The 20,397-nt window shown below is 38.4% G+C and overlaps 1 protein-coding gene across 1 annotated transcript in view; it reads left to right on the forward strand.

The window, feature by feature from the left end:
- Positions 1-20,397, forward strand: part of celsr3 (cadherin, EGF LAG seven-pass G-type receptor 3) — a 238,500-nt gene that overhangs the window by 145,130 nt on the left and 72,973 nt on the right. Inside the window, 4 exon segments of the mRNA XM_051949438.1 lie at positions 5,373-5,474; positions 5,589-5,683; positions 10,254-10,463; positions 20,053-20,251. Coding sequence (XP_051805398.1) covers positions 5,373-5,474; positions 5,589-5,683; positions 10,254-10,463; positions 20,053-20,251 — 606 coding nt within the window.

Here is a 20,397-nt window from a genome sequence, read left to right on the forward strand (position 1 = left end):
TGTCAAATGTCTGCTTGAAGCTGCTTCAAAAACGAGTTAATCTCTATGGATCCCTGCGTTAAAATGTCCAAGTTTACAGCAGTCTTTTTTGCTCCTATTTTGCTGTTGTAGGTCCTGGTGGTCTGAAACCGTACACCAGTATTTGTTTAGGACCCAATATCAAGCATGTGCAGGCTGGTCCAAATCGGTCAAAGAATCTGTGAGATTTTGACCTTAATTGGCCTTTTGGACATTAAAGGGACACACTTCAAAACTTCAACATGGTACCATCTGGCCCCCTGTTGACCTAGGAAGCTGATATTGTGTATACAGACTCACAGGGGGCCCTAGTACTTGTGGTTAAAATTTCGTCCCGTTCGGGTAAAAAATGAGGGTGAGGGTCTAATTCCACTGGCAGAAGGCTCTCAGGGTCAATGAGTCTAACAAGACCTGATTTTCCAACATGAACACTTGGTCAGATTTTTCTACTGGGACCCTGGGGCTGATCTTTTACTATGTTATACTAGGCTATATTTGGAGCTGAACTGTGGTGGTTTGGTGTCTCTATGACCTTCCTGTGACCCCTGGCGCAGGGTCAAAATGTCACATTTTTGGACATTGAAGCCCCATAAATTAGTAATTTTTGCATCAAATGAGCTGAAACTTTTAGGGGTGATTTAGGTGACCTTGGTGAACAATTGATTTGAAGCACAAGTCTCTAGGTCGTTCCTGGAGCTACTTCCGGTTTGGGAGGGGCTAGGAAAACAGTTCCAGTGGATTTAGATTTTAGATGTTTCAGAGGTACCAGATCCCAGGTTTCAGCTCTCTGAGTGTAACAGAAGTGAAATGAGAGCAAAAGAGGGACAACTATTGAAAAACATGGTTTTTTTGCCCCTCATTCCTTCTTCAGGGCCCCTGGAGGTCTGAAACGTGCATGAGCATTCACATTAGCCTCTATATCTAGAACCTGTGCAGTTTGGTCCAAATTGATTAAGGAATGTGTGAGATTTTGACCTTTTTAGCCCGTTTTGAAGCATTTGGACATTAAAGGGTTAACCGTAGAGTCAGAAACAGGGACGTGCTCGGGCCCCTTTTGAGCTAACTCTCTGAAAAAAAATATGCAAGGTCAGGGGGTGGTCTAGTAGGAGTGTGTCCGATTTGGTGTCACTAGACCCAAAAATGACCGAGCAGGAATGATTTTTACATGTTTGAAGGCCTCAGGCTTCATCACTACTAGTAGGCCTCACTGCTGAAAAAAGCAGGTTCCCATGGGCCTAGACCCTTGAAAACAGATACAGTGCTTCATGTGACTGCTCTGAATAGTCCCACACAATATCAGACTTGAATTCCACTGGGAATGACTTTTATGATACTTGATATGTTGCACAAAATGTCTCCTTCATTTGAAGTCTTCAGATTTAGTGATCCTTGACCCCTTCAAAGGTGTTTTCACTGCAGACTTGCTCCCAGAGCATTCAGCACACCCTGTCCTATGACTTTATGCTCTTTGGTGCACTTTGATGTTCTCACACTGTTTCTCATTCATTTTAACAAAGGCCCCTGTTCCATTGTCTTCTTTGCTCCTATTTTGCCGTTGTAAGTCCTGGTGGTCTGAAAACGTACACCAGCATTGCTTTAGGACCCAATATCAAGCATGTGTAGGTTGGTCCAAATTGGTCAAAGAATCTGTGAGATTTTGACCTTAATTGGCCTTTTGGACATTAAAGGGGCACACAGTGTGTCCTCTGCTTGTCTTGAATCATAAATCAACGTCAGTAAATTTCTTGCTCCTTAATTAGAGATGTAAACGAGATGCCATATTCATTCAATATTCATTACGGTACTGGATGGTTTAAAAAACAAAACTTTATTGCACTATGTCAGTGAACAAAACAAACAATGAACACCGGACCATGATGTATGGATTGTACTTTATTTCATGGGGAAAAAAGTATTTAATAGACTGCATAAACACACCCACCAGGAAATTACGTCAATTTGTTCATTGTCTAATTAATCGAAATCCAAAATATTTTTTAAAAAAAATGATGCTTTTGTCGGGAGCGAGCGATAACATCCGGATTTTCTCAAAAATGTGGAATATTGAAAACTTTAAAATTAAACTAAAAGAGCATTATGTAGCACAAAATTTTAGTTATTAGTTTAGTGGGTTGCTTGGGAATAGAAATTTGTAAAATACAATCATTCATTAAATTAAATCTTAAACTTAAATGTAGTGACTGTAATGTCACTGTTTATGTGATTTATGTTATGGTTGGTTTCTGAGGTAGATTATTCTTTAATTATTACTATTAGGTCATGATATCTTTGAAGAAGAACATTTTATTTTTATAATTCAAGGTGGGAGTATTATGTGTTGTATGCTTTTGGTTAGGACAGGTTTAGTATATGTATGTTATTTGTATTGTATACGTGTATTTTTGTATGTATTGTTTATGTATTTTGTAATTTGATTTGTATGTATTTTGTGTACATGTTGCTTTTTGGTGTTGTCACAAATGAAATTATGAAGACTCCAGGAAGAACAGCTGCTGCTTTGCAAAAGCTGATAGGGGATCTTAATAAAACAAACAAACAAACAAACAAACTGATGTAAAGTTCTTTATATATGTGTCTTTATTAGTTAAAAGACAGGACATTGTAATTGTAAGATGTCATTGATTTACACCTGCATTTTGTGCTTCATGGCGCTAGGTGTGCTGTTTGCATGTTGGACATTGTTTTACACAGACACCACCGAAGAAGAAAGGTGCAGCAGGTTCTGCACGTAGTTCTCCCCTGTATTTTGCCGACCACGGTCAGAAAGCGGACAGCAGCAAAGCCTCAGGCATTACAGCGACACCAAAAAAATATACATTTTAATTTCACAATATTCGTTCAGTTCTTGTGTATGATCTCTGGTTTGTTATGACGATGAATCTTTCACGTCTTGGAGTGGAACTGTTACGTTTCCCACCGTTGCTATGGTGGTTGCTATGGACGCTTCCACGGGCTAAAGAAAGACAGGGGGATCTTGTTGTGGGCAGGAATAAAGTTTTTAGATCGCTGTGCGCTGACTGGTGTATGGATGAGCTCAACAAATGATTGCGGTAAAAGCACGTTCATGGAAATAAATACGGTTGTTTGCATTGACAACGAGCGACTTGTGGATCATTGAAATGCAACTTGTTAACAAGGGAGCGAAGCGCGTCAACTGATGAAAGGCCGGGGAAGACATCTCAGTAACTAGCAGTAATCACCAAGAGTTACATAAATGATTTAACAACTCAAAAATTACACAATGCAACAATACAAAAATAAACACACCGCTTGTTTTCGTTTTTAGCAGCGTCCTAATCAACCAACATAACGTACAAAATGTGACACTGTCACAATTTAATGCCGTGAAGTGAAATTCAGCGTAAAAACAAACCAAACCACAGATCATTTCCAATAACTGAATGGATAATGTGAAAGTATTATATATATTTCTCGCTAAAAATGTCATCAAAATGTTTTTTTCTGTCCAAACTATCTTAAAATAATGCATTTTCCACGGAAAATAAAAGGAATAGCCGCCATGTTTTCATTTTGAGAAGCCTGCAGCAAGCAGTCACGTGACCCTTCGTCAGACCAATACAAAAGAATTGGGGGAAAAAACGTGAGCATCTCACAATTTTCAGGGCCAAATTGTGAGATTGTAACGTTTTGCATTGTGGACAAACGTGACTATGTCACAATTTGATGTGAGACTGGGTTGGTATGGAAAGTATTCAGACCCCTTGAAATTTTTCACTCTCTGTGTCATTGCAGCCATTTGCCAAAATCAAAAAAGTTCATTTTATTTCTCATTAATGTACACTCAGCACCCCATCTTGACAGAAAAAAACAGAAATGTAGAAATTTTTTTACAAATTTATTAAAAAAGAAAAACTGAAATATCACTTGAAATATGGTGTTCTGAAGAAAAGGGATAAATAAATCACACCTGAAAGTAGCAATCAATTTGTAAATTTTATGTTTGAAAAAATAATTTGGGGAAACTGCATCAAGTTCCAGTGACTGAAAAGTACTTGCATGCTGTGATGATGGTGATGATGATGATGATGATGATGATGCTACCTTGGTGGATGGTCTGGTCGGCCTTTGTTGATGTGAGTCGGAACAATGGTGGACAGAGCGGAGCCTCGGAACAATGGATTGTTCTCAGATAGGAGGACACGATGGTCAAGGATTGTTCTGATGGTAAAGGAGGACTCAAAGTGGTGCTTTCAGATGTGGTCTTTTAAATTGACTTTTGTATGTCATTAAGGAAGGGGGGCACCTCCATTAGGGAGGGCTAAAGCCCAGATATCCCTCGCATATTTACATTTGCAGATAATTTTGTGGTATCTCTAACTGCAAAAATATTGTAATTTGGTGAACAGGATGTACCTAGGTGTATCACTGACAGACGGGATCAGAATGATACCAAATATGATCATGTGAATGACAGACATGCTACAAATTATTCTGTTGATACCAATCAGGAGAAATAAAAGACTAAAGGCCAGGCAAGATGTAGATTGACCATGAACTTATTGAAAAGTTCATTTGTTCTGTGAAATGGATGTACATAAAAAGGAATTGAGTCCAGAATTGTGGGATGATTGTCTTTTTTGGTTCTGATGTGAGTCCAGAGTTCCTTTGTCAGTGAGAGGAATATCTTTGAAGTTGTCATCCAGATTCCTGAGCCCCCCTTCAGGAATCAGTCCAAATGTTTATTGGCAGCCATGTGGTCCCTTGTAGGCCTGATAGTGGCTAGGGGTTTAAACCAGTCTCTTGACTTAGACAGGCCTAACCTACATCCTGGAGGTCTGTGTGGGGGAATCCTTGAAAATCTGGTCTCATGCTTTCCTGCTGATTCGTTACTTTGCACCTTCGTACCAGATCTGGAAAGCGTCTCGCTTGCAGTATCTTGGTGTCTTGGCTTGTCAAAGCGAGCCTTGTCTCCAACCTGTGGTGTTAAACCCAGAGCAGGAAAGGGAGAGACAAAATCTGCTCTTGTCCTGTTCCACTGTGTAATAATGGCTGGTGGATTCTACATTCTTGTCAAAATTTGTGACAAAGTCTGAAAACACAAAAAAACTGTTAATGATATTCATCGTCTATTTAATATTTTCTCACTGCCTTTTTTCTCCTCTGTGCAGCTTTTGTTCTGTCCCATTTTTCCTTTTTATAATTACTCCTCTTAATTTGTAGCTGCTGTTTTATTCTGTTTTTCATTTTCTTTTCTGCAAAATGAAAAGGAAACACTTTCCTTTTTTAACATTGTTAAAAAAGTTTTGTTCTTTTTTAAAATGGGAAAGTTCAGCAAACCAATAAGGGTGATTACAGTAATGTTCTCTCTGCAGTTATTTACGATGGGTGTCCTAAGACCATCACTCAGGGGATATGGTGGCCTCGGACCAAGTTTAACCTGCCGGCTGCTGTGCCCTGCCCCAAAGGCTCTGTCGGTTTGTACACACTAACATTCAATCACATTCTTACGGATGCATGTGAGTATAATATAATTCATATATGCCACATCCTTGTGAAAAGACTTGAATAGAAGTTTGCCCTCCTCACAGGTGCAGCCATCAGACACTGTGATGTGGAGAGAGGATGGCTAGAACCGGATCTTTACAACTGTACCTCACCTCCATTTGTGGAGCTTAATGCTGCTGTAAGTAAACTAATATTGACATCATAATCATTCAGCACTGTCCTTCATGAGTCCCAAAGCTTGTATTTGAATGGGAAAGCATCAAATTAGCAAGAATCTTGGACAAATTAAACAAAATGTTATTTTTAAAAGCAATAGAACTGAATGAAGCTGCCAATAACTGAAATAGAGGTGGAATGAAAGTGGCTTTCTGTGGAGTCTGTTTGAGCACTTGCATCTGTTCTTTTTTGTTTGTTTGTTTGTTTTAATCCAAAACTTGTTAGTTTATAAGCATTTAGATCATCACATCTCCTTGTTGAAACTGCTGGGGTTCTTTTGATTCTGCAGCAGAAATAGTCAGATCCTGCCTGGCATAAAAATAAACTAGGTAGTGGAAACAAGATTCTTGTAGTAATGCTCCAGGTTGAAAACTTTCCAAGGTTGTCAAGCAGAGTTTTGACTCATACATGTATATATATACATACATATATATATATATATATATATATATATATATATAAGTATCATGAGTAATCCTTCCCAGGTTAACTGCTATGTCCAGTGGGTTAGAAATTACATTTTCAACATGGAACTGCAGAGGGTTGCAAAACTCAAGAAAGTAAAACAAGTAATGTGTAGACTAAAAGATATACAGTATAAAATATTTTTTCTTCAAGAAACAAATCTGGCAGTGAGTGAGGAGTTAAGGTTCAAGAGGAGGTGGCGCGTGGCCGTGTATTCAGCACCTTTCAATACCCAGGCGAGAGGAGTCATGACACTTGTCCATGGGTCCATTCCACTGAATGTCACAAAGGTAATATCAGATTAAACAGGCATACTTTTAATAATCCAGATTACCCTCATTACAGAACGTCTCAATTTGGTTAATATTTGTGCTCCAAATCAGGACGACCCAAACTTTTCAGCAATATATTCCTTAATTTGTCATAACTCAGTGGGCATTATATTATTGCGGGAGACTTTAACTGTACAATTGACCCCAGTAAAGACAGATAAACTCATTTAGATACAACCTATACCAAAAGTAGAGCGGTTATACATCAATTCATGAAGGAACTAAATCTGAGGGACATATGGAGAGATAGAAACCGTGATGTGACAGCGTACTCATGTTTTTCTGGAACTCATAACTCATACTCATGAATAGATTACTTCCTAATCTCTGCTAGTTTAACATGTAAAAATAAGGACTACAACTATGAGAGCATATTCATTTCAGACCATGCTACAAGTAACCTGATTTACATTGACCCAGGACAGCAATGTGACCCCCTCCAAGTGGAAATTTCAACAAAAGTGGCTTCGTGACGCAGATCTGATCAGTTTCCTTTGAAAACAAATAGATGAATACGTCACAATTAATACTTTTGAGACATCTGCAGGCATTAGATGGGAGGCGTTCAAGGCCTTCCTTACAGGCCAGATAATTAACTTCATAAGCTCCAAATCTAAAAAAGCTAAACAGAAAAAAATATTATTAGAGGCAAAAATTAAAATGATGGAAAATATTCATTTTAGAAACCCTTGTACTATAAGACCCATCAGGTCTTATATACTTCTGAGAGCACAATACAATGAAATTACAGCATCAGAAGCTGCTGCTAACCTATGAAAACTAAAACAGTGCATTTTTGACCAAGGGAAAAAAACAGGGAAAATCCTAACTTGGCGTATAAAACCACAGCAGACTGAAAAGTCTATCACCAGTCTTAAAAATGATAAAGAGACGAAGACATTGTAGATCCTGCTGCCATAAATGACCAATTTAGAGTTTTTTATGAAAGACTCTACACTTCTGAAGTAAATGCAGGGTTAATAGATCATAGCTCAGATTCATTTCTAATCAAACTTAGTTTCCCCCAAATAGAGGAATGTGAAAGGTCAGCGCTGGAGGCAAACATGACATCGAAAGAGATCTCAGTAGCCATACCATGCATGAATTGTGGGAAAGCAGCAGGCCCAGATGGCCTACCCATTGAAATTTATAAAACATTTGAATCAAAACTCAGAACACCCTCCTCGAAATGTTTTCAGAATCTCTTCAAAAAGGTATACTCCCTCCCTCCTTGAGGGGCACCCTGATTACTCTAGCCTGGTAAACCCAATGATAAGTGCGAGAATATGAGACCAATGAGCCTTTTGAATTCGGATCTGAAAATACGCTGCAACATCTTAGCTAAAAGATTGGAGTCTATACTACCAGGTCAAATAATGGAAGACCAAAATGGCTTCATGGCTGCCCATCAGAGTTTCCACAATGTGAGGAGGGTCTTGAGCATCTGACATGAACAGAGGGGGGTGTCAGATACAGCCTTCTTAGCACTAGATGCTGAAAAGGCTTTCGACAGAGTGGAGTGGACCTATTTACTTGAAATTAATAGACGTTTTGGCCTGGAGGAGGGTTTTAGTAACTGGGTTAAACTTTTGTACAAAGATCCCTATGCAGAAATTATTACGATCAATAATATTTCAAAACCAATAAATACCAGTAGAGGCTGTAGACAGGGCTGTCCTGGCAACTGAACCATTTGCAATTGCTGTGAGAGAGCATAACACGATTATAGGTAAAAAGACGGGAGAAATTGAACACCGAATCCCTCTTCATGCCGATGATATTTTTTTTTTCTTAGAAAATTGGATAGTTCTATCCCACCCCTTCTTGATCTTATCAAGTCATTTAAAAATCTTGGACTATAAAATTAACAACTCAAAATCCTCCATAACCCTTCTCAACTCGGAGGAGAGGATTAATCCAAATATCCCTGCTCACCATTTTAGAATAGTGGATTCCTTTACTTACTTGGTTATCTAAATCACTCTTAAACTAGAAAATATAGTCAATGTTAATTACAACCCAGTGATTACATCTATTTCTAAAATGATTGAAAGATAGTCCAGCCTTCACGTCTCTCTCATTGGGATAATCAACATACTTAAAATGAACATACTCCCCAAACTCCTATATTTATTCCAAAATATCCCCTTACCACCTCCACCAATTTTTTTCTCCAGAATGACAAATTTATTCAGTAACATCTTATGGAACAATAAGCGCCTCAGGCTTCGTTTATCTCTCCTGTACTTAACCTATGACAGAGGAGGGCTACAGTGCCCTAATATGTGATGGTACTGCTGGGCAGTCCAGCTAAGGATGCTTATGTTTTATTTCACCACACAGGGATCCCTTCCATGTAGGATTATTGAGTCACATTCCCTAAGGCTCCCATTCCCCACTTACCTGTACTCAGATGAACCTAAAAAACTAACAAACTTCTCTACTAATCCTATAGTCCAAAACATGATAGGAGTTTGGCAGGAGGTCAGTAAATATCAAAAAGATTCCCCCTCCTTTTCCTGTTTCAGCCCAATCTGGGGTAAGAATTTTTTCACCCCAGGAAAAGCAGATGCAGGTTTTAAACTGTGGGCAGACAGAGGGGCGAAACAAATAAAAGACATTTGTGGAATCAATGAGTATATTTTAACATTCGAAGAGCTGATCAAATAATACAATATCCCTCAGAAACATTTTTTCAAATGCCTTCAGTTAAGGAGTTTCATTAGAGCAAATCAAAATCAATATGTCCTGTCCGCCCCTGGAGAAAGCTCCTATAAAGAATCCTTTTGGAAAGGGCATCGTCTCTGAATTTTATGACTTATTGAAAGCCTCCTCAACTGAGTCTCCTGACTCTAAATTTAATGCATGGAAATCTGATTTACAGGACGATTTAACACCGAAACAGTGACATAGCCCATGTAAGGCAGCCCAGACTGGGACGAGTAATACTCGCTTAAAACTCCTACAATACAACTGGATGATGAGGGTGTATCCCACTCCAGAAAAATGTAACAAATTTAATGTGAATATTCTGGACACTCGCAATAGGTGTGGTATAGATAAGGGCATCAAGTCTTTATGGCAGTGCCCAAGAGTGGGGAAGTTTTGGGAAGAGGTTAGATTAAATGTGCAGGACATCCTCTCAGTCAGATTAGAGCTAAATCCCAAACTGTTTCTACTTGACCTCTACCCAGTTGTACATAATATAAAACGTCATGAAAGAATCTTTTTTAAACATATGTTTTTTACAAGCAAAGAGGACAATAGCTTTAACATGGAAAAGTATGAGTAAGCCTGGTATTGCAATGTAGTTTAGGGAACTATCTTCCTGCCTACCTCTGGAAAAACATTCTTGCATTCTTAAGAACAAACAGGAGACATTTCCATTATGCAAAAATCAATGATCGGCTCCATTTTGTCTGCACTGTTACAGTGACCATATGTGTGTAAAAGAGAAAACCTAATGTAGGGTCACAATATTTTTGTTTCATTGAATGTCTCCGTCCAACGAGGACCTGTGTGCTCACACATTGTTTTATTTGTGTCACTTTGCTGACCTTTTGGTTTATTGTGTTCTCTACATTTGAAAAATTCAATAAAGATATTGATGGAAAAATAATTTCATTTTGTTTTTATTTTATTTTACGACAACAGGCCTTTCAAATCTGCCGCCAAATTTTGGGATTCGTGTTGTTCATTTTTTCACGTTTTTCATGTCTGTCTATTTTTGTGCAGCTTGATTCCCTGGAGCGTAATGAGACGGAGCTGAACACCATCCTGGAGAAGAAACTTGCCCACCAGCTCCGCGACGTGACAGAGTCCACCGCACGTCTCTATGGCAACGACCTGCAGATCACCGAGCGCCTGCTGTCCCGCCTCCTTACGTTCGAGACCCAGCAGAGCGGCTTCGGACTCACGGCCACCCAGGACGCTCACTTCAACGAGGTAAATTTAACATTTTCCTCAGTTTTACTTCACTGCTTGATCAGCAGGCTTCTCCCAGGTGATGGCAAGAGTAATGGGAAACAATCGAGATGTTAAAATTGACTGCAGCTTGGGATTCTTTGCCAAATTATCAAAAAATAGGTCATCATATTGAGCTTTTGAGGATTGAAAATAATCAAAATGTCTCATTAAATGCTAGAAACAGGTGAACTGATGAAATTTAATCATATTTGAAATGTAGATAATGTAAAAGTTGTGAGGGTCTGTTAGACAGAGATGCTGGGGAGGTGTGAGAAACCAATCATCAGTTTGCTGTGCTAGTTTTTTGATGTGTGAAAATATAAGCATGTTACAAAACAGACTTTGGCAGACTTTATTAGAATTCAAACAAGTGCAATTCAATGTTTTGGGAAAGGAGATCGAGAATAGCACTTCTAATGGCAATAGACATGTCAGTTTTTGAATTTAAATTCTTAACCATCGCAGTTTGTTATATACTGTTTTACTATGATATAATATTAGGAAATTTAACTTTAGGTGTTCAGGAATAGGGCTGCACAGTGGTCTAGTGGTTAGCACTTTCGCCTTGCAGCAAGAAGATCCCTGGTTCGAGTCCCGGCCTGAGCCCGGGATCTTTCTGCATGGAGTTTGCATGTTCTCCCTGTGCATGTGTGGGTTTTCTCCGGCCACTCTGGCTTCCTCCCACAGTCCAAAAATATGCTGAGGTTAATTGATTATTCTAAATTGCCCGTAGTTGTGAATGTGAGTGTGATTGTTTGTCTGTATATGTAGCCCTGCGACAGACGGCGACCTGTCCAGGGTGTCCCCTGCCTTCGCCCGAGTCAGCGGGGATAGGTTCCAGCAATGGATGGATGGATGTTCAGGAATACTCCAGACTTCCACTTTGTATATCTGCTGCTGGGAGCAACAAATCAGCCAGAAAACTCCAAAATAGCTGCTGTTATTTAAAACAGCCCATATGATTGATATACTGGACCATTATGGAATGTGGGCCCAGTGAATAGACATCACAATGAGGTGTCTTTTCTCGGAAACTGGAGGTAATGTTGCCATGGCGATGCAGCTCATGAAATATTGTGACATCATCTCTGCATATTATCTGACAGGACCTGGTCTTACCTGATATGAGGATTCAGGAGGTGAAGCAGAATCATTTTAGAGTGCTGAGGCTTTGACATAGAGGTGCGAACAGATATCTCTGTTTTTATTTTGCTGTAAATATTTTGCTCCTACATCGTATTTAACTGACAAGAAACAAGCGCTCCATAGGTTAGAGCAAGTAGACAAAAATAAAGTGAAAACGGTTTTTGCTATTTCATTTTACAGGCTTGAATGTCAAATCGCTTGTTGCTATGGTAACAGTAATATGAAGCTGACATTCCACCTGCTCATTATACCGTATATACATTTCTTCATTCATTCTTTTATTTATCTTGTAATTTTCATTGAACCTACGTTTCTGTCAATCAAACACAGCATATTATTGCTTTCTGCATTTACAAAAAGGAATGTTCTTGTTTTATTTTACTTTTTCTGTATTTATTGCTTAAATTCTAAAAGTTGGCTATGAATTTAAAATATGAATTTAAAAAATGTAAAACACTGTGAATTGAGGCACTGTGAATAACAATGAAAATATTTTAATTATCATTTTATATATTATTTTAGGGGTTTTTTTTTACTTTAAAAGACAAAGATAAATTTATTACAAATTTATTATAAATTCACAAATATTTACTTATTATTTAATAGATGACTCAGGTAAATTCAAATTTAATACTGTGAATTTAAACATGTAGCCTAAAATTTGATTAAAAAATAGGTATTTGTCAATATCAATGAATATTTTTTCTTAAAAGAATTTTTAAAAATTAATGTTTTCTTTTCATTTTTTTATACAGAAAATTTAAATTTTGACATTAAAATACATTCACAAATTCATTGTCTATTCACAAATATTTAGATTTTTTATTAAGTAGATAAAACTGGTAAATTCAAATTTGATATTGTTTATATATTTCTAAAATTACATTCAATTATTCACAATTGGTATAATTTTAGTCATGTTTGTTAGGTAAATATGAGATATCTTGTATAATTTTAGGATTTGTAACGTGTCAGATCTATTGATTTATCCTCATCTTAAACATTTAAGTGCCAACATACACCTGATTCAATGTCATAAAGATATGTTTCTAACTTGTAATATAGTTTCATAGCATTTTCTGGCACCCCAGCTGCAAAAATATTAGTTTTTTTTTCTCTGCAGTGCAGCAGCACCAGCAGCAGTAATGACAATAACAGCAGCACGTGTAGGAGTAATTGAGGTACAGTGTGATACTATATTTCTGTCAGAAACTGGGGATTTCCATGGCTATGAACAGTAATCTCACATTCCCTGACGTTTTCGCTCCTTAATCTTTTGCTGATTAGTTAGTTCTGGCCTGGTTTTGCGGCTGAAGGGTGATTTATTCATATTAATTAAGGGCCTTTGTGGGCAATAAAAAAGCAGCATTTTTTCTGCAGCATCTACAGCAGTTAGAGGGAGGCCTTCAATAATTTATAGCAACAGCGAGGACTTTAGCCACCTGATGACAGCAGCAGCAGTAGCAGCCACACCCTGCAGAACTGGAACAGACCAAGCAGTAATAGAAGGCCAGAGGTTGTTGCAAGAGATGCTTTTTTATTACAAATCTCCCAGTATGGGGCCACTGACATTAAATCTGTCACTGCTTAAATTCTGCATTTCAAGTAATTAGAGCTTGTTCTAGTTTATAAGTTACATCCTGGCTTTTAATTTTATCACTAAGCGGGCAAAAAGTGTACAATAACAGAAAAAAGTCCCTCATATTTATCTGATCTAAAACAAAAAAAAAGATTCTAACACACTAGAGTTTTATTTCATCAAGCCACTGCGTTTTTATTTAAAAAAAAATCATTTTAAATCAACAATTTTGATTTCATAGTTGCATTGCTTTATGTGATTAATACATTTATTTATTTTTTGCCCAACAAGCACAGTTGCTATGGCAATCTGCCAGTAGCATTAATGATGTCCAATAATGAACCTTTTCATGCCAGCTGACATTTCATTCAGCCATGCAGTCAGTCAAGAACATGATTAACCAACTGGTTTATAGAGTCAGCTCCATAAATATTTGGACAGTGACACAAATTTCAGCATTTTTGCTTTGTACTCCACAATAGTGGATTGGAAATGAAACAATCAAGATGTGCTTATAGTATTATTATGAGAGATTATGGTGTATATATAGCTGGTAATTGGACAAACACCTTTTATCTGCTCCTCTTAAATGAAACAATGATTGAATAACACGACTGCACAGTGGTCTAGTGGTTAGCACTTTCACCTTGCAGCAAGAAGGTCCCTGGTTCAAGTCCTGGCCTGAGCCCGGGATCTTTCTGCATGGAGTTTGCATGTTCTCCCTGTGCATGCGTGGGTTTTCTCCGGGCACTCCGGCTTCCTCCCACAGTCCAAAAATATGCTGAGGTTAATTGGTTACTATAAATTGCCCGTTGGTGTGAATGTGAGTGTGATTGTTTGTCTATATATGTGGCCTTGTGACAGACTGGCGACCTGTCCAGAGTGTCCCCTGCCTTCGCCCGAGTCAGCGGGGATAGGCTCAACCCTAGTGAGGATAAAGCGGTGTATAGAGAATGGATGGATTGAATAACACACACCTGTACATGGAATAGCTGTGCAACCAACTGTCAAAATTACTTTTGGTCCCTTCAACAGCTGGAGGGCGCATCTAGAATACAGTATGTTGTAATTCTTCACACAATTTGGATGTAAATATCTTCAAATTAAAGCTGAAAGTCTGTACTTCATGCACATCTTGACTGTTTCATTTCAGATCCACTGTGGTGGTGTACAGAGCAGAAATGCTGAAAATTGTGTCACTGTCCAGGAAATTTATGGATCTGACTGTATAAACCAGTTGGTATTAGCTGGTATATACAGCTGGTAATTGGACAAATTAACATAATCCTAAATCAAATTGTCTGTCTTTTATCTGCTCTGTGTAAATGAAATAATGAGGTAATAATAATAATAACTTTATTGATATAGCACCCTCAAGAACAGCATTCACAAAGTGCGTTGTCAGTTAAAACATGCAACACAGACAATCACGTAATATAGGATATATAATAGGATATACTAGAGACAAGTCAGAGCAGTCAACTAAAATAAATAGTAAAAAATGATAAGAAATTGAATGAATAATTAGCTAGATTGTCACTCATATCAAACAAGGGAACTAGGCAGTTTTAAAAATAAAGAATCAGATTGAGGGTTAAAGTTACAACATTTAGAGAATTTAAAAATGAGAGCGATGACATCACACCAAAGAACCAGGCAACGGAGAGTAAAATAAAACAAGAGAGAACATCTAAAATGAACAGAACATAATACAAAATAGAACACTAAAACTAAATAAAACTAAAAACTTCACATGAAGGCAAGTTTGTAAAAATGGAGTAAATCACTTCAGAAGTGATTTTAAAGAAGTTACTGACTCTGCAAGCCTGATCTCTTCAGGCTGGTTGTCAGAATAACACACACCGGTACATGGAACAGCTAAGCAGCCACTTGTCTAATTCCTTTTGGTCTCTTAAAAAGGTAGAGTGCACATTTAAATATGCTGTTACTCCTAAACGGTTCACTCTCAAACTAAAGCTGAAAATCTGCACTTAAAGCATATCTTGATAGTTTCATTTCATTGTGGTGGTGTACAGAGCTAAAATGCTGAAAGTTGTGTCACTGTCCAAATTTTTACAGACCTGACTGTTGTTTTATAAAGTGTAATAAAATCATTATTGTGCTACTGTGGCAGCGTATTGCAGATATGCTGCCACAGTTGTACAATAATGATTTCTGTCGTCAAACCTCAACTCAGCCTGACTTGTAACCTCAACCTGTGGCTGTAACACCGCCCACCTCTCATCATTAGGAGGTAACGAGGTAGCTCCTGATTTAACGCGTAGCGACAGACAGTGGAAAATTTCCGTCTGATAATACTTGACACCTCACCTTAAACAGCAGCTATTATTGCCAGGTAATGCTGAACACAGTTACTATAGTAACCCGGCGGTGGTGGCTGCAGGAGAAACAAAGCCAGCTGGGAGAGGAACATAGAGGTTTAAAACATCAGGGATGTGGAGATGAACGGAAGGAGATGGAAAACCTCCATGTTCACTTTGCAATCAAACTGGTCTGAATCTGATTCACTGCCAGGAGACTGATGGAGCTCACATGTCGTCAAGAACACGAAAAATCTGATTAAGAAAGCTTTATTGTAATTGTATGAAACAGTACTTGAGATTTTCTGTGCAAAATTAAAAAAAAAAAAACTATAAATACTTACACATAGACTATTTAGCACACCTGTAGCCACGTTCAGTAAATAGCAAAGTTTGTCATGGTCAAGTCACGGACTACCTCATGACAGTTTGCTGATTATTGCACATACAGTGGATGAAACACTACTCTTTATACATCCATTGCCTTTATTTCTGGTTTTTAATCACTTTTTTCAATTTTTATTTTTTCATTTTCTTATTTTATTGTATTGTATTTTTTCTATTATTTTATTTTAGTTTCTTTTATTTGTATTTATCTTTCTTTCTTTCATCCATTTTGGCTTAGACGTTACACTACCAGTCAAAAGTTTGGACACACCTTCTCATTTAACAGTTTTTATTTATTTGTAATATTTTCTACATTGTAGATCAATACTGAAGATTAAAGAAACACTTTATTGTTTACAATATAATTCCATAAGTATTCTTTTATAGTTTTGATGTCTTCCGTATTAATCTACAATGTAGAAAATAATTAAATAAAAACGATTGAATGAGGTCAGTCGCAAGTTTTGACTGGTACTGTATATTGTTTGGCATCAGTTGTGGTTAGCAAAGAAAGAATTCAATAGTACAGGGAAACATGTTTCTTTACTGTTTATATGACAACAAACATCGAACCTTAAAAACTTAAGAGCATCAGCAACACAATAAGAACTCAATGGAAACTGTATGAAACATTGCACATCATGTCCTTTACAGAGCAGAACAAACTAATTTAAATGTGCCAGATGTTTTTAAAACCAGTGGGAGAACTTCAGTCATTATACCTCACAGATTAATATTGTATCTTTTGTTACATCTCTTACATTTAAACTCACCTTTAAATCTCTGGGATTCTATTCAGGTCACTTCTGTCCCCACTTTAGTTATGTTTTTTTCCCATTTTTTTCTTCTGTTGAAAGTCTTGCGATTGCCATAAATATTAGCTCCCTAACTTCAAACACTGGCAAAAGAACAACATTAACTGAGAGAAAGTGGTTCTTGTGTTCAGCAGCCAATACTTCCTGGCTGTACATGACTGATGCATGTATTCAGCAGTCAAAGTAGCAAACAGGAGTGTCCGTTACCAGGCAACAGGACAGGACCGGGCAGGCGGGCACACAGAGACGCAGACGCAGAAGTCTGAGGTCTATCTGCTGTACTTCGCATCGGGTCCTCGCTACATCGGTCCTACAAACATGCACATACATTACTGTGCATGTTTGTGAGTGTCCGTGGGGGCAGTAACCAAGAAATGGGGAACAGTGGCGTATCCAGGACTTTTTTACCGGGGTGGCCTTGATGGGACACAAAGCTAGTGTGGGGTGGCTATGGCATAGCGGAGTTTAATGCCATGTACGCAGCCAACCACAGTTCAAACCCCAGTACTTTGCTGCATGTGACATCCCCTCTTTCTCCCATGATTTCCTGTCTGTGTTGAATAAAGGTGTCTATTCTGGTTTATTTTTAAATTCCATTTCCCATTATTACAGTCCTCAATTATATCTGGTTATCAGTAAAATATGTTCAGGATAGGGTACAAATTTTCTAAGAGCCATTTCCTTGGATTAAAGTCCTCATCTCTTCACAAATTAGATTAGATTAGCAAAATTCAACTGCTCTCAACTCATCCTGTAGAATAACATTATCAGTCATCAGCTCATCAACTGTGTCACCTGTATTGTTGCTTTACTAACTGAAGCGCCATCTTGTACCAATTACTGCAGTAAGTTGCTAGGAACGCTAGATTCATAACATCGAATTTTAAACAAAAAATTGTCTCAGATTAGTTAATTCACCGGTAAGCAGCTGTGTAATACACAGGATGATGTAGAGAGCTGGTTAGATCATGGGTAGAAGCCAGACACGGAGCTGATGGGGTTCTATCCATCTTCTCGGCGTTTATCTCACTCTAGCTATGACAACCTGCTAACAATATATTATTCCTTACATACATCTTACATGTGAAAAGTAACCCCACGAGCTCTTGTTTCCTTACAGCGCTCATTAGAGCATCCATAGGCTGAACAGAAGTCCGGCATCTAAGTGTTGAGTGGCAAAACCAGCATTGTAAAAAAATATCCGAGCACCTTGCATAGTAGCTACACGTGTGATGTTTCTATCATTGATTGACAGAATATCTCTTGTTTCTCGTGTTGACGAACTTGACCAACCATGGGCGTAACTACCATCTCAGAAGTGAGGGGGACAAATTTTTCAGAGCGATTTATCATTCTCTTACATTTAATTGCACCGTCCTTAGTGGCTAAAGAACCACATAATCCCTAACAGCCACAGTACAATACCAGGGGACCAACTAGGCTAGTTCTTTAAACTATAAAGTATAAAACTTTAAACTATAAAATCTAAAGTTTTAGTGGCCAAACTCTAGTTGAGTTGACAACAATGTCCCTGGAACATCTACTGGACGAGTAGCCAAAGGTGCCAAACACTGAACATGAAATGATCAGTACTGCCTGGTTTCTCCCTGCAATAGATATCTTATTTTCAGGAAGTTATAATCTCTCCTTACCTGTAAAGACCCTACATCCTTGTCCCTGCTGCTGGCCTCTGATCCATCTCCTCCCTGACTCTGCTCTTTCTGTTATGGCAATAAACATTAAAAATGTGGTAAGAAAAATTCTGAAATAGCATTAGGAAGAGTAAAAATTGCAGTAGAATTTAACCTCAAAATCACTTTAACCCATAGATACATATTTTTTTCTCAGCCACTTATATATTTTTTCACCTCTGCAGACCCTGCATGGTCAACATTACTGCTGGCCGCCGCCTCTGGTCCATCTCCTGGCTGACTCTGCTCTTTGTTATGGAAATAATCATTTAAAAAATCTGAAAATCAAAATTCTGAGATAGAATTTTAAAGAGAAGCAGTAAAAATAGTTGTAAATTTAACCACTTTTATACCATAGATAGCCTATTCTTTTTTCTCCTCCCTGACTCTCCTCTTTTGGGACCAAAAGACTTAAATACATGGAGAGCAATTGTGAGCACATCTTCTGCCCAGAAATGAAAGAGGACTGGGTTTATTCCAAGAATAAATTAATTAGCAGTAATGTAACGGAGGCAACAGCATTTAAATTATTGTTAGCTTAACATATTGATATATTGCCACGTTTTACCTTGTCATCATTTAGCTAACAAGTCTAACATTGTTTACATCCAACAAGGTCACACAACTTACACGGTTTGTTTGGAAAGAACTGTGTAAAGTTTTTTGCTTCTTGCTGGCTCTGGCTGGTTTGCTAAACATTACTCCAGACGCACGTTCAGCACTGCTCAGCACAGCAGCACGTCTCCTGTAGAACACCTGCGTTAGCATGCGCTCATGGTGCATTCAAAGACAGCTCGGGAAAACACGTTACTGGATGCTAATAACGGGTTTAGCTGTTGTAACGGCTGAAAAAAGTGCGGGGGACAGAGGGGACAGATGTGGAAAGTGCGGGGGACATGTCCCATGCGTACCCCGCGTCCGTTACGCCCATGTGACCAACTACCTATCAGATCTGGGGTGGCCGCAGGGGTGGCCAATGAGATTTCAGGGGTGGCCCCGGCCACCCCAGGCCACCCCCTAAAATCGCCATTGATGGGGAAGTGGACTGGTCCTGGAAAAGGACAAATGTGTTTTGCTTTATTGTAGAGAACTGGGAGAGAATCAAGAGGGGTTGATAGCAAGCCCAAATAAGCGACTCCACTTTAGAAAGCAAGCCCAAAAATGCTCAACCTGTGACTGATGAGATTTACAACCGACTTTACAGAAAATCAAGCCCAAAGTCGCTGATAGTAAGCGGACTTGGCAACACTGATTCTGAAATCTTGATACTAGAACCACTGTTGTTGTCAAAAGGCACTACCAGCAACAATAAGAGCTTCAAATCTGTGTTAAATATTGTAAATGATCATCACTGGTAAGAATATTGTGTTTAAACATTTGGTTTTTGGTATAATGAACATCAAATATCCATTTTTTTGTGTGTGTGCCATTAAAGAGATTGAATGTTTTTTTCCTACTTTGTTTGCCGTCATATTTCTGTTTTTTTTCCTTTATTGTCTGAAATGTTCATTGTTATTTCTTATTACACTGACAAGCACATGTGGTCTATGGGGGAAACAGACCTGTAAAGCAGGTGGAGCCCCTTCTTGAACCCTTTTACGAATAATTATTCCTATTTGCTGCTTGCAGAACATTGTCCGAGGCTGCAGCGTGGTGTTGGATCCTGGTACCTCTGGACTCTGGCGGGCTCTCACTCAGAGTCAGAACCACATCCCGGGCGGTGGTCCGGCCGAGCTGACTGAACTGCTGGAGCAGTACGCGCAGAACCTGGCCCAGAACATGAAGCTCACCTACCTCAACCCCGTGGCTCTGGTTGCTCCCAACATAGGTGAGTTTACTGCACTGATTCACAGTAGCGTGATCCAATAACTAACCTCGAGTCAGAGGCAATAAAATAACACAGTAACAAGTAAGAAAATCTTAATCTTTACACATTATTGGCAGTCATTTTCCCATAATACTGTAAATAATTGC

This window comes from Acanthochromis polyacanthus, chromosome 6 (genome assembly GCF_021347895.1).
Source record: "Acanthochromis polyacanthus isolate Apoly-LR-REF ecotype Palm Island chromosome 6, KAUST_Apoly_ChrSc, whole genome shotgun sequence".
Lineage (NCBI taxonomy): Eukaryota > Metazoa > Chordata > Actinopteri > Pomacentridae > Acanthochromis > Acanthochromis polyacanthus.